We start from the raw sequence: 15101 nt of genomic DNA, 5'->3' as shown, positions 1-15101 counted from the left end.
AAGGGGATCCACAGCCTTTGCTGTGCACCATGCCACAAATTTGTTCCACCTGCAGGTGTATACCGATTTTATGGAGGGACGCCTAGCTGCCAGAATGATATCACGGACTTCAGGAGGCAAGTCAAACGGAATCAATTGTCGCTGCTCAATCTCCACGCATGTAGGTGGAGGTTGGGCAGGTTTGGGTGGAGGACCGTCCCCTGCTGCTGCAACAGAAGACCCTCCCGAAGAAGCAGTCGGTTCGGAGGACCCATGCTCATACTGAGTTGCTCTGGATATCAAACTCTTCGAACCCAGTCAGGGGCCACAAAAATGACGTGGGACAGATCGTGCCTGATCTTCTTCATCGCTCTGGGTACAAGTGGTATAGGCGGAATAGTGTACAATAGACTGCAGCTTCACTTGTGACGAAAAGCGTCACCGAGTGAGTGCCGCTTTGGAAATTCCAAAGCGCAGAAGTGATGACATAGCGCGTTCTCTTCGGTGGCGAATAGATCTAACCAAGGCTCTCCCCACTGTTGAAAGTGATCTTGCACCACCTCCAAGTGAAGACGCCATTTGTGATCCATCATGCACCTGCGGCTGAGTTCGTCCACCCTGGCGTTCAAAGAATCTGTCAAGTGTTGAACCGTCAAGGAAATGCCTTGACATTCTAGCCATGTCCAGAGACGAAGAGCCTCCTGACATAGGGTCACTGACCCCACCCCGCCCTGCTTGTTGCAATACCACATGGAGGTGGTGTTGTTCGTGAACACCTGCACTACTCTCCCCTTAACAGAGGGAAGAAATGCTTTCAGTGCAAGTAGGATCGCCCGGAGCTCCAGAAGGTTGATATGGAGCCAGGACTACGCCGGAGACCAGCGGCCTCTGATCTCTGCCTCTCCCATGTGGCCGCCCCATCCCAGGTGGGATGCATTCGTCACCACTGTGTGCTCAGTTTCGGGAAGGGAGAGTGATCTGTCGCTGACCCAATGCTGGTTCGTAAGCCACCACTGCAACTGTTGCGCAGTGCCCTCCGAGATCTGGACAGACTCGGACAGGTCCCCTTGATGCTGCGCCCACTGGGACTTCAGGTCTCACTGTGGTTTTGGGGGTCTCTTGGAAGACCACCCAAAAGGTGCAGGGTTACCCTATCGTCCACGGGTCCGGAATACAAAATGAGATCAATACTGGAGCACGTAGAGAAAAGATATTTAGTGCAATCTCATGAGAGAGAGAGAGCATCGGCAACAGACACCCATAAATGTCTGAGGAGGCAATCTGCAGAGTACTTTGGTTCCGCATCTTATATACCCTTCATCCCCACCCTGTGCGAGCAATGAAAACAATAACAAAAAACAATATTTTACACAACAAGCAGTGGTCAGTCTGATAAAATCAGCAGGTGATAGCTGTTGGGCACCTGCAGGGCACAGGCGAAAAACCATAATTACACAACAAGTAGAGGTCAATCTAATAAGTCCGCAGATGATAGCTGTTGGGCCCCTGAAGGGCGTAGTGCGCAGGGTGAAGACGATAAGCATCTGGGAAACTCCCTGTCCGACTGGTTGAGCATGAGTTGGTCAGTTTGTGGCAGGCCAGGGCACGAACAGGGTGTGGGCATCCATGCAGGAATGGGCCAAGTCAAGAGTGAAGCCCCAGAGTGTTAGTGATACAGAGAGGAGGTCAGTGATGAAGGGTGAAGCACAAAATGGCGGAGCAAATGTTCGATAACAGACATACTTTTCCACACCATTGCAGAGACCGCACATGCCATCTGGCATGATTGGTCAGCAGGATGCAGGAGGCCATGAGGCCCAGCAGCCTCAAGGTCATCCTGACCGTAACCCAGGACAAGGGCCAAAAGAACGGAATCCCATGTGGCTGCCCCATCCCAGGAGGGATGCATTCGTCACCACTGTGTGCTCAGTTTCGGGAAGGGAGAGTGATCTGTCGCTGACCCAATGCTGGTTCGTAAGCCACCACTGCAACTGTTGCGCAGTGCCCTCCGAGATCTGGACAGACTTGGACAGGTCCCCTTGATGCTGCGCCTACTGGGACTTCAGGTCTCACTGTGGTTTTGGGGGTCTCCTGGAAGACTACCGAAAGGTGCAGGGTTACCCTATCGTCCACGGGTCCGGAATACAAAATGAGACCAACACTGGAGCACGGAGAGAAAATATATTTATTGCAATCTCACGAGAGAGAGAGCATCGGCAACAGACACCCATAAATGTCTGAGGAGGCAATCTGCAGAATACTTTGGTTCCGCATCTTATATACCCTTCATCCCCACCCTGTACTAGCAATGAGAACAATAACAAAAAACAATAATTTACACAACAAGCAGTGGTCAGTCTGATAAAATCAGCAGGTGATAGCTGTTGGGCACCTGCAGGGCACAGGCGAAAAACCATAATTACACAACAAGTAGAGGTCAATCTGATAAGTCCGCAGATGGTAGCTGTTGGGCCCCTGCAGGGAGTAGGCGAAAAGCATAATTGCACAACAAGTAGAGGTCAATCTGATAAGTCTGCAGATGATAGCTGTTGGGCCCCTGAAGGGCGTAGTGCGCAGGGTGAAGACGATATGCATCTGGGAAACTCCCTGTCCGACTAGTTGAGCATGAGTTGGTCAGTTTGTGGCAGGCCAGGGCACGAACAGGGTGTGGGCATCCGTGCTGGAATGGGGCAAGTCAAGAGTGAAGCCCCAGAGTGTTAGTGATACAGAGAGAAGGTCAGTGATGAAGGGTGAAGCACAAAATGGCGGAGCGAATGTTAGATAACAGACATACTTTTCCACACCATTGCAGAGACCGCACATGCCATCTGGCATGATTGGTCAGCAGGATGCAGGAGGCCATGAGGCCCAGCAGCCTCAAGGTCATCCTGACCGTAACCCAGGACAAAGGCCAAAAGAACGGAATCATAGCCCGAATGACCCGGACTTGCTGTTTGGGAGGATAAACCCAAAACTGCGCCCTGTCCAGAACCGCTCCGATAAAGAAGAGCCTCTGAGAGGGAATCAGGTGCGACTTCGGCAGGTTGATGGAGAACCCCAGCAAATGCAGGAGGTCGGCCATAGTCTGGAGGTGGGTGACGATTGCCTGGGGCGAGCCCGCCTTGAACAACCAGTCGTCGAGATAGGGGAAGACTGAAACCCCAGATCTGGGCAGATGAGCTGCGACCACCGCCATCACTTTCGTGAACACCCAAGGGGCGCTGGTAAGGCCAAAGGGGAGCACGGTGAACCGTGGGTAATGCCGGTGGGCCGGCAGGACAGGGATATTAAAATAATCGTCCTGCAAGTCCAACGCCATCATCCAGTCTTGCAGGTCTAGGGCAGACAAGACCTGAGCAAGTGTGAGCATCTTGAACTTCTCCTTCCGTAGGAAGCGATTGACGTTCCAAAGGTCTAAGATGGGACGCAGGCCCTTGTCCTTCTTTGGAACCAAGAAGTAGTGGGAGTAACAATCACAATCTACTTCTGGCATTGGAACGCGCTCGATGGCCCCTTTGGGCAAGAGGGCTGTAACATCCTGCTGGAGAAGTGTCAAGTGATCCTCCGACATGCAGTTGTACTGTGGCGGGATGGCTGGAGGGGTAGTTTTGAAGGGGAGGGAGTAACCCCTTTGGACTATCTGCAAAACCCACCTGTCCGAGGTGATGGTACGCCAGTGGGGGAGGTGATGGCGAATCATGCCCCCACTGGCGTTTGATGGGCCTGAAACACCGGACTAGGAATGTTTGGAGGTAGTGGCGGCAGGGGAGGTGGTGGACTAACCGGCCAGCTGGCCCCATGACCCACCTCTGAGGGTCCCGCGTTTGCGCTGAGACTGTTGCTGCGCAGGCCTGTGGCTCTGAAACAAACCTTCCTTGGCATCGAAAGGAGCAAAAAGAGGAGTGCGCAGGGCAGAAAGTCCAAAGGACTTGGCTGTAGCCAGTGAGTCCTTAAAACGCTCCAACGCACTATCTGCCTTGTCGCCAAAAAGGCGAGTTCCATCAAAGGGCATGTCCATCAGAGTGTTCTGGACATCCCCGGAAAAGCCAGTCGTCCTCAGCCAGGCGTGGCGGCGTAGCGCCACTGTCGTGGAAATCATTCTGCCCATCGAGTCGGCGGTGTCAAGGCCACAGCAAATTGTAAACTTGGCTGCGTCTCTCCCCTCAGCAATAGCTTGGGAGAGCACCGTTCGGGCCTCCTCCGGACACTGAGGCAGCACCTGCGCAACCGTGTCCCACACAGAATGGAAATAATGGCCCAAGAGGCATGCAGTGTTCACAGACCGCAGCCCTGAACTGGCAGAAGTCAAAACTTTCTTCACAAACTGTTCCAGCTTCTTGGAATCCCTGTCCGGTGGTGCGGAAGGGAATGTGCTTGGGGACGCAGAGGCCTGGACAACCAATCTCTCATTGGTAGGGTGTTGGGAGAGGAAAATGGGATTGCCCGGGGCCAGGCGATGGCATTGGGCCACGTTCTTATTCCCAGGAGCCCCTGTGTTGGGCCTGGCCCAGGTGCCCAAAAGTACGTCCGAAAGTGCGTCATTAAAGGGCAGCAGCAGCTCCCTAGAAAGACGCCGAAGCACTTCTGTCAGGAGGTTAGTCCTGACGGCCACCGTAGGGAGCTCAAGATGGAGAGCATTGGCTGCTGTAGGCACCACCTTCCTCCGTATCCACAGTAGAAGGAGACATTGTGCCAGGTTTTGTAGTGAAAGTCAGGTCACCTATATCCTCCAAATCCTCTTCCCAGTCTGGGTCCAACTCACACTGGGCTGCGAGAGGGTCCTTAGACCATTCCCAGTCCTCCCCAACCTGCCGGGCAGGCGGAAAAGAGGGAGGCTGATGGAGAAAGGGATAGATATTTCCCATCGGCGTCGGTCGACACCGGTCCGGAAGACAAGGACGGCGTCGGCCATGGAACCGGCTGACGCCGGTGCCGTAGACGTCGATGTTGTTGGAGGTCGTACGAGGTCACCTGACATCGGCTGGGATCCATGCATGGATCCATGGGATCTTGCGGCATCGAGACCGGAGTCGTCAACTACGTCGCGTCGGGACCGGAGCCGGCAATGAAGAGGAGTGAGGACCCGCAGTCGGACCCGCGGGGCCCAAAGGCGTGCCGGCGGGGACCGATGGGCTCTAAAAGGAGGGCCATGGCTGACAGAAAGTTCTGTAGCTGGGCCGGAGTCGCCGACGGACCCGGGAAGGGCAGGTAGGCTGTCGGCAACTGTGCAGGCTCCACCGGAGCCGCGGGGCTGGCACCACCCGCACCCTCAGCCATGTCGCCTGACAGGCTAGGGGAAGGCGAAGAGCGACAACGCTTCTTCGATTTCTTGTGCTTCACCGTACCTGACTCCGAGTGCGAAGACTTCGGCAAACGATGGTGGTGGTGGCTCCACAACAGGTCCCTCGACCTCCCACAGGACCGGGACCTTGAACAGCGCAGAGCAGTCTTCTGGGCCTCCAGCAACTTTCAGGACCACTCCCGCAAAGTTTTCGGAACCATGGCCCGGCATTCGGGGCACGACTCTGACTCGTGGTCTCGCCCCAGGCAGTAGAGATACTCACGGTGCAGGTCCATCACTGACATCATGCGGGGACAAGCCGTGCAAGACTTAAAACTGGGCATCCCTATACACCAGGAGTCAAACACACCAAAAAAAAGACAAAAGTCCCAAAAATACCTCAGTCAAAAATTGACTGGGGGTACCGCTCTCTCCAGATCTGCGCTTGCTGGCGCTGAAAAAAAAAAAAGAACGGACGACAGTGCGCGTGGGCGCATCTAAGAAGCTCCAGTGATATCATCTCAGCGACTACGACACCAACGACGTACGCAGAGCCGCACGATGACGCCTACAGACACGCAGGGATACTGCTGACAAAAACTTCCCGGATCCAGTCTGACGCCTGGGGGCAATTCTAAGGTAAGGAATCTATCATTAACATGTTTCTTTCAGATAATAATATTGTATTATGTCAAAGCAAACCAAAATTAGGTCTGCATGTAAATATTTTAAGCCTTCTTTAAGTATTCTGTGAGAAGGCTATATGTGGGATGCAAGCAATGCAGAATAAATGAAGGTTCACTGGTTACACTAATGAACTGTACAAAATCATCTACATCTGCAGGTTCATAGAGTATAAGCCTTTTATTACAACAGAGAGAGTTACATTATGGTTAGGAAATGAGCAGGTTTCTAGAATTTGGTAAGGCAAAAATAATGTAAAATATTTTACCTTCCAGAAAAGAATACTGCAGTGCCGGCAGAAATGCAAAGTGTCTCCATATTGCTCTTTCTTTGGATAGTACTTCTCAAGTGCAAAATACATCAGTTTCCAGTCAATGTGTCCATTTTCAGAAAGGATCACATGCCTACAGAACTAAAAATGACATTTTACTTAAAAAAATGCTGAAGGAGTTAACAATTCAAAACCTCTCACAGAAAGAGTACCTATTAATTCACTCTACAAATACCACCTTCGTCAACCCCAAAAAAAGAGGAAGATAAAACGTACACACTACAGTTTCATCAGCAAGGTAATTAAAATAAATACAGTATAGTCAAATGTGAAAGGTGACGGAGCATATGAAGCGCTAAAAATCATTTCAATATTTATAGACCAGTTGTTCACAGTGCAAACATTCTTCCACGGAATCAGAGACTGAAGCACATGGCCCTTTTTGCACGGTCTTCCCCAGATGTTTGCCTTCTGTTGGTGAACTAAGTTTTGTTGCTGTTTGGACTGTGCACTTTACCACTGCTAACCAGCGCTAGTGTGCTTGCCCTTTCTCCTTAGAACATGCTACAATTAGCATCTACCTGATTGGTACATTCAATTCGCTTACACATTCCAAGTAAATGGTACCCAGTGGCTGTAAATTAACTGCTACCTGGACCTGCAGCACTTATTGTGCCACCCACTGAAGTAGCTTTTAAAAACTTGCCTCACGTCTGCCACTGCAGCCTGTATGTTTAAACTGCGATTTCAACCTAGCAAAGTAAACCCTTTTCCATGTGCTTAAACCTTCCTTTTTTCATACATTGAAGTCACCCCTAAGGTAGGCCTTAAAGGCTCATAAGGCAGGGTGCATTGCATTTAAAAAGTGGACATGCAGGTCTAAGTTTTACATGCTATAGCAGGGAAAAACTCCCAAAGTAATTTTTTACTGTTGCAAGACTTATCTCTCTCATTGACTAACATTAGGTTAGCTTATTTAATTTAATAAGTGCTAATTGTGGGTAGGGAGCAGATCGAGATATGGTGTTTACACTTAAATGAATAGCAATTTAAAATTCTCTGTCATTGTAAAGTGAGGTTTTACCTCGCAATGCGGAAAATGACAAATTTAGAAAGCTGGCATTTTCTTGTCCTAAACATTTGTGCCTTCTGCCAGGACACTGGGTAAAATGACTGTGGATTGCTCTACTATTGGAGTTTGTGTATTCCTTCTAAACATTTAGACAGAAGGGGAATAGATATGGCCAGGGTGGGCTATCCTGTCAGGATGGCTGGGGGCAGAGCTGTGCATTGCCCCACTCACAATTCAAAGGGCTTGCCTTTAGCCCACAAGAACGAACCTGACACTAGTCTTTTGTCACCCAGACTTCTTAAAACCTTGACAGGGGAAAAAAGAACTTTCCAGAACCTGAGGGGGACATAGTATAGGGATTACCCGCACTTCACCTGGTATAAATATTCGACCTCCAGAGCCACTCTATAGTACACTCCTTGAACTGTGGACATTACAAAAGAAGGTCTGCCTTGTTCTCCAGAGAAGTGCCCTGCTCCACCAGACGACTACCTTGTTGCTTGAGGACTACCTTAAGCTCCAGAGGGCTGCCTTGCTGCTTGAGGCATGTCCTGCTCTCTGAGAAAGAACCTGCTTACCTTCATCACATGCTAACCTGAGTGACTCCAAGGGTCAGTTGGCTGACCACCTGTCTGAGCTACTGGGACACAACAGCCCTGCTGCACTACACTAGCTGCTGGCCTCTGCTGGACTGCGTTCCTGAACCCCAAGAGGTGCCTCCCTAGGTCCCGGACTCTTGGCTGGCATCAGCTGAGCTCCTCCATTGAAGGAAGGTGGAATCATGAAATTTGGGCTCTAAATGACAGCAAATGGGCATGTTTGTGCTGACCACCAACGCAAAGCTCCGGTGAACCGGAATCTTTGTGCTACAGCGACCGCCAGTGATGAATGGCAACACGAGCTCTGCATTTCGACCTACAGCAATGACAGCCCGCGGTGACCACCAATTGGAAGTTCGAGCAACAACCGCTTGCAACGCAAGACTGGATCTTCATGATACAGCAATGACCATCTGCAATGACAGCCCTACTCTTGAACTTACAAGGGCAACCACCCACAATGCTCTCCCTGCTTTTCGAGGCCTCCTCCACTGCAAATTAAATTATTTGCACCGGACTTTAAGAAGGTAACTGTAGTAGTCTATGTATTTACTCTGTAGCCTTGCTTGTTGTATTAGCTCCTTGTGATGTCATTGTCATAGAGATAGAATGATACTGTTTGAATCCCAGGGGGACTGCTGTTAGTTCCTGGAAGCTGTGGAGACATACAGCCATTAAAGTCTGTGTTCCTGCACTCTTTAGTGTAGAGTCATCACTTCAAATTGGCGACGAGGACTGTCCCTGTCTCCACCCACACGTGCATGTCTACAGTATTTCCTGTGTGTCAAGTGAATTTTTGGGTGAAAATTTGGGACAAAACCTCTCTAACTTGAGGATTCACGATGTCAAGAGAGTGAAACCTACCAACCAACATTGGATTATTACCATTTTTTTCCCATCATTTATGGACTAGTTTTTAGGTGAGCAAACTTTATTTTTCCACTTGTTCTTGCGATTTGCCTCATCAAATGTAAAAGTAACAACCTTTTGGAGTACTTAGGAATTTACCTGTGGATGCCTGGAATCGAAGTTAAGTCCGACTGTTTTGGTAATTTCCTGGTTCGTCTGAGGTTTGATTTGTCCCAAGGTTCGTTGGCAAGGCGACAGTTTAATTTTGTCTGGCTGAGAGATCCTTGTCCGATGGTTTTCTTGTTGCAATGATGACGCATTGGAATTCTCGCTAAGTCTCAGCGCAGAGGAGCGAACGTCATCTAGAGAGCTGTCATTCCTTTGCGCATGCGTTTGAAGAACAGAGGATAACGAGTCATCGCTCAGAGGAATGTCTTCAAGTGCGAGAGTCTTCCGGGCATGCGCAGGTTTATTGTCAGGTTCACAGGGCACAAGACGTGTTTCCGGACCTGCATTTTCAAGAGCGCCTGTAGCGTTTATGAATTTGGAACATTATCAGTGACACTGTGCAGACGAAGGACCGTCAGTGTGAGTTATTTTTTTTCTTGCTGTCCTGCTATGCCTGAGTCAGCGTTTTGGGGTCATGGTATGCATTTTTTTCGTCACTGCCAGCGCGCACATCTGCATTCAGAAATAATTTGGATAAAGATTGCCTTACTGGTTTTGTGTTCTCTCTTCCGTCAAAGTGAAAAGGGAGAAAGCGGTCAGTTCCACTTTTTAAATTGTGGTTTTTATTATAAAAACGCAGGAAGTGTTTGTTTAAAAGAAAAGAAGAACAATTCCTGTTTGGAAAGGAGAACACCATCTGGTGCAAGTTTCCGAAGCAATTCAGTGACTGCTTTTGGATTCATCAAAGAACCAGTGCTGTGAATAGTTAAAATACATCTCTGAATAACTCTTTATGTACTGCAGCACAACTCTGGATCAAGAATTGTTTCTTTTATTTGACGTTTTTTTTTTTTTTTTACTGTGCATTGAATTTTTAACTAACCTTTTTTCATTTTCAGGTAGTTCTAAAAATATTGTTTGTGCAATCTTGCAAAATGCAAAATGTACAAGCTCCTCCACCTTTCCTACAGCTTCCAGGCGATCCTCCAGTAAAGTGGAAAGTATGGCATAGAGCTTTTGAAAAATATATTGGAGCCATAGGGGGTTCAAGATTCAGTACGGAGAGGAAACGGTTTATTTTAGAACACAATTTGGGTTTTGAGGGGCAAGCTGTCCTAGAACATTTACCACCCATTATTGCAGAAGCAGGGGAGGAAGAGTTGAATGTTTATGATCAAGTTGTGAGAATGCTGGAGAAACAATTCAATGTTGAAAGTAGTCTTGTAGTTTCTAGACACAGGTTCTTCACAAGAAAGCAAGAGTCTGATGAAAGCATAGTATCTTAAGTTGCAGCATTTTGGCATCTGAATGCGAGTTTGAACACTTTTGCTCGCAACTTATTCGGGATCAGATTGTAGTGCATTGTTGGGTTAGTAAAGTCCAAGAAAAGCTTCTTACGCTAAATAATCCTATTTTAGATGAAACGATTAGTATTGTTAAAAGCATAGAATTGTCGCAAAAATCCAAAAAAGAGCTTAAAACAGAAAAGAACCCAGTTGGTGTGGTCAAAGAACAGAAAGAATTGGTTGAAGAAAAAACGCACGTTGAAAAATTCAAATCTAATGGTGATCAAAAAAGTAATAAGTTCTCGGCCAATAGAACGGGGGAAGGGTAATTATTTCAACGATGCTTGTAGTAAGTGAGGTTTTCCTAAACATTTTCCAGAATCAAAAGGTTGTCCAGCAAAGTTTGCAGCCTGTAGGAAGTGTGGAAAACAAGGACACTTTGCGAAAATGTGCAACTTTCGTGGTGGTGTGAATGTTGTATATTCTGATGAATCTAAAAATGATTCTAGGTATGATGCTGTTAGTTCTCTAACTGATTTTGTTGTTGTTGTTAAGGATGGGTCGGAAGAATGTGTTGATCCTATTGTGGATATTCTAGTTGATGGAAAATCTTTACAGCTCTTGGTTGATTCTGGAGCAAGAATGACCATGATTACAGAGGAACTCTTTGAGAGTATTTGGAAAGACAAGGCCCTTAATCCTCCTGATAGAAGTCTGGTTTCGTATGTTAATTTTTAAAGAGAAATGTATTCAAGGAAAAGTATATGTTGCGAAAAAAGGTCTTAACATACTTGGGTGGTACCACCAAGGCTTATTTCAAATGACACTTAGGCCTGGTACTAAAGAACAGGTTTCTATTGTTAATGTTCAACCGGTAGAGGGGAGTTTGGTTTGTTGGTCTGAAAAATTCCCAAACGTTTTCAGTGAGAATTTAGGGCGCATTACTGGTTTTAAGCATTTGATAAGAGTTAAAGATGGAGCGTCACCAGTCAAACACAAATTGAGAAACGTCCCTTTCAGCATAAGGGATGATTTGTCTGTAGAATTAAAAAAAAAAATGTGTGAAACTGGGGTTATTGAGCCCATAGAATCTTCTCTTTGGCTAAGTCCTTTAGTGGTAGCAAGGAATAAAAATGGTAATCTCAGGGCATGCATTGATTTACGCAGTGTTAATAGGGAGATTTGGATTGATTCACACCCCTTATCACGTATTGATGATATTCTGTCTAAATTTGCTGATGCGAAGTATTTTTCCAAGATCGATCTAGCATCGGCGTATCCTCAGGTTGAGCTCGACCCTGTTTCTAAACACTTAACTGCTTTCGTGTCACCTATTGGAACCTTTCAGTTCTGTAGGATGCCTTTTGGGCTAGCTTCTGCGGCCTCAGTTTTTCAGCGCATTATGGATAAAGTGTTGGAGGGTGTTCCTGATACGGTGGTTTTTCAGGATGACATTTTGGTAGGTGGAAAAACTTTGGATGAACATGAGAGTAAAGTCACCATTGTCTTGAAAAGGCTGCAATCTAAAGCTATTGTGGCAAACAAACTCAAGTGTGTTTTTGGAGTTGAGTCCATAGAATATTTGGGTCATTGCATTTCAGGTAAAGGTATTGTGCCAAGAAAGGGTCTCATTCAGGCCATTTCTTATGCCCCGTGTCCCACTTCTAAAGAGCAGGTTTCTTCTTTCTTAGGTTTGTGTGAATGTTATACTAAATTTATTCATAATTTTGCTGCAAAGACTGTTCACATGAGAGAATTGCTTAAAAGGAGGAAAGTATCTGTGTGGAGTGAAGAATATCATCAAGAATTTGTTCAAATCAAGAAAGAGACGGGTACTTGCAAGATTCTAACTCCTTTTGATCCGTCTGTTGAATGTGTTGTATCTGTAGATGCTAGTATTGATGGTCTTGGGGGTATGATATCGCAAGTCAAACAAGGGAAGTAATATACGGTGGGTTTTGCTTCTCATGCTTTGCGTGCGAGCGAGAAAAACTACTCTGCAATTGAGAGAGAGTTACTCGCGTGTTGTTGGGCAGTAGAACGTTTTAAGTGTTTTTTGTGGGTCAAGACCTTCAAGCTTTTTACTGATCATAAGCCCCTTGTTCCTATTCTGGAAGGAAAAATTGTCAAAGATCACACTCCCAGGATTGCAAGACTAAGTTCAAAGCTATTACAATACAACTTTCTAGTTGCTCATATTCCTGGTGGGAAAAACACGAGGGCAGATTATCTGTCCAGATCTCCTTTGCCAACTAAGATGGGTGAGTGTCTTAATGAGATAGAAGATGAGTGTTTGATTGCAACTGTTGACGCGTGTCACATGGGTTGTTTCTCTGAACTTGATTGGTTGAAAGGGATGGAATCCGATGTTGTGCTTAGCAAAGTCAAAGAGTTCATTGTTTTAGGGTGGCCAAAAGAGAAACACCTTGATGCTGATCTTCATCCTTTTGCTAAAGTTGCTGAGGAACTTACGCTGGAGGGTGAGGGTATGATTATGCATGGTGACCGTTTCATTCCTCCTGTATCTCTTAGGAGTCAAATTATTCGCTATGGTCATGAAGGGCACCTTGGACAGACCAACACGAAGAAGATAATACATGTGATTTATTGGTGTCCTTCTATGGATCGCCAAATAATGATGTTGTGGAGGGGTGTGTCACATGTTGCACCAGCGATAAGGTCATTAAAATTGTCTCACCGCCTGTTCAGTGTGTTGATCCTCCTCAAGGCCCATGGTTGAAATTAGCCATTGATTTTGTGGGACCTTTTAATGTGTTACATAGAAAGTTCAAATTTGCTTTAGTGGTGGCAGATTATTTCTCTAAGTGGTGGGAAGTTCATTTCATGTCAGATCCAAACTCGCAAGAAGTTATCAAATTTTTGCAAAGTTTATTTGGGAGAGAAGGTTTTCCGAAATAAATTGTGTCTGACAATGGGGTGCAGTTTACATCGAAGGAAATGAGTGAGTTTTTGTGTCAATCTGGAATTGTACACCGGTGTGTGGCGTTATACCAACCACAGGCCAATGGTTTTATTGAGCACAATAACCGCATATTAGTTGAGTGTGTCCAATGGGCAGTGTCAGCTAATGTTAATATTAGGGAGGCTGTACAGAGCATGTTGTGGGCCCATTGCACAACTCCCAGTTATGTCACTGGTTCTAGTACTTTTGCACTACTAAGAGGAAGGGAAGCATCTTTCCGCATGTGTCCAGCATGGATGAAGAAATGGGGCATTCTTTCGGGTTTATGTGAAACCAAAAAAGTCAAGAACTCGCAAATGTGTCCTGATCCAAGTACGAGTAGGGGGTTTTCACATATTGAGGACAAGGAGTTAGAATGTTATGATTCTAAAATTAAAGTAGGGGACTGGGTCAGGATCAAATCTCCTCATAATGTTCCCAAAGGTCTTTCTAAATTTGGCTCACCTGTTAAAGTAGATGCATCTTCACATTTCGCCATTAGAATTTAATGGGAAGAATTGGTGGAATCTTTCTAGAGTGTATAAGATTCCCTTAAAAGTTGTGTTGCAGTTGGGTCTCAATTCAGAGGAGAAAATTTTTTAAAATGCACAGTCTCAAGGTAATGAGGATAACAAAAACCCCACGGAATATGTTCTTCCACGTAGATCTGGGAGGACCAGTGTCCCGCTAGATCGCTTAAATTTGTAATCGTCATGTATCTAGTAATCACTAGTTTCGGGATTTTTATCATTGTTTCTATATTATATTGTTTTTTAGCTTCTTTTCTCTTTTCTTTTCCATTTCTTTTGCTCTTTTCTATTTTGGCCGTTATTTCTATTTAAGGATAGGAGATGTTGTAGTAGTCTATGTATTTACTCTTTACCTTGCTTGTTGTATTACCTCCTGGTGATGTCATTGTCATGGAGATAGAATGATACTGTTTGAATCCCAGGGGGACTGCTGTCAGTTCCTGGAAGCTGTGGAGACATACTGCCATTAAAGTCTGTGTTCCTGCACTCTTTCGTGTAGAGTCATCACTTCAGTAACTTTCTCCAAGTGACTATCCTAGTTTCTGTATCTGGTCCGCACCCCATTACAGTCAGCCTGAACTTGCGACTTTTCCCTAGTCAACACGACCAGATGACCATGAGTGGCTCTTTGCACTTTTAGGCACTATATCTACTTAAATCTGATATCATTTAGTTTATTAAAATGTACTCTTTTTCTAAATTGGTTTGGGATTTTTCTGGTGTGTTTTCACTTCATTACTGCTTGTGTGCAGAATAAATAAATACTTTACACATTTCCTCTAAGTTAAGCCCGACTGCTTTGTGACAAGCTACCAGAGTGTAAAGCATAGGTTAATTTTAGAGACTTATGTGGTTCACCCTGACAAGGATTGTGGTCACTTCCACCCCCCTTAAACCAATAACCCACATTCTTACAGCGGCCATCACAAGTACATCAATATTAACACTAATTATTATGACGAAAACTTGTCACTGTTCTTCTTTCACATCTAAGTGAACAGATTTGGTTGTGATATACCAGAGTCCTAATTAGAGGAGGGAGAGTCCCTGAAAGTTTGAACCAGGCTTGAACCAGAAGCCCGCTTCTTGTTTAGCTCAAGGTCCACTTGAAACCTCTAAGCCAAACAGGGATGAGTTTTCACACGAGGTGAGGTCACCACGGGCTATAGCTGCAGTCCATGCAACCTCGAGAACCAGGTTCAAATCCCAGCAAATATCCCTGAGCTGAAAAAAGGTGTAATACAGTTATATAAAACTACCAAACATAAAATGTGGGTTCTGTCATGCTCTAATCTCATCCACCAAGATTCAAGGACCAGCATTAATCTTTGACATTAAAAAAAGATATACAGCTAGTGGGTTAACGTTTGAATTGCACAGTACAAAACTGGGAAATTTGGGCTCAATCAGGTTTACCTGC

At 46.1% G+C, this 15101-nt stretch overlaps 1 protein-coding gene across 6 annotated transcripts in view; it reads right to left on the bottom strand.

The window, feature by feature from the left end:
- FBXO25 (F-box protein 25) overlaps positions 1–15101 on the bottom strand; it is an 823789-nt gene that overhangs the window by 110888 nt on the left and 697800 nt on the right. For all 6 annotated transcript variants that reach the window (XM_078647893.1, XM_078647895.1, XM_078647897.1 and 3 more), the window contains one exon: positions 6213–6356. In XM_078647893.1, the coding sequence (XP_078504019.1) occupies positions 6213–6356 (144 nt within the window). The remainder of the gene's footprint in view (positions 1–6212; positions 6357–15101) is intronic.

Source organism: Lissotriton helveticus, chromosome 6 (assembly GCF_964261635.1).
Source record: "Lissotriton helveticus chromosome 6, aLisHel1.1, whole genome shotgun sequence".
NCBI lineage: Eukaryota > Metazoa > Chordata > Amphibia > Caudata > Salamandridae > Lissotriton > Lissotriton helveticus.
The sequence above is the reverse complement of the archived record's forward strand: the minus strand, read 5'-3'. Positions and strand labels throughout refer to the sequence as shown.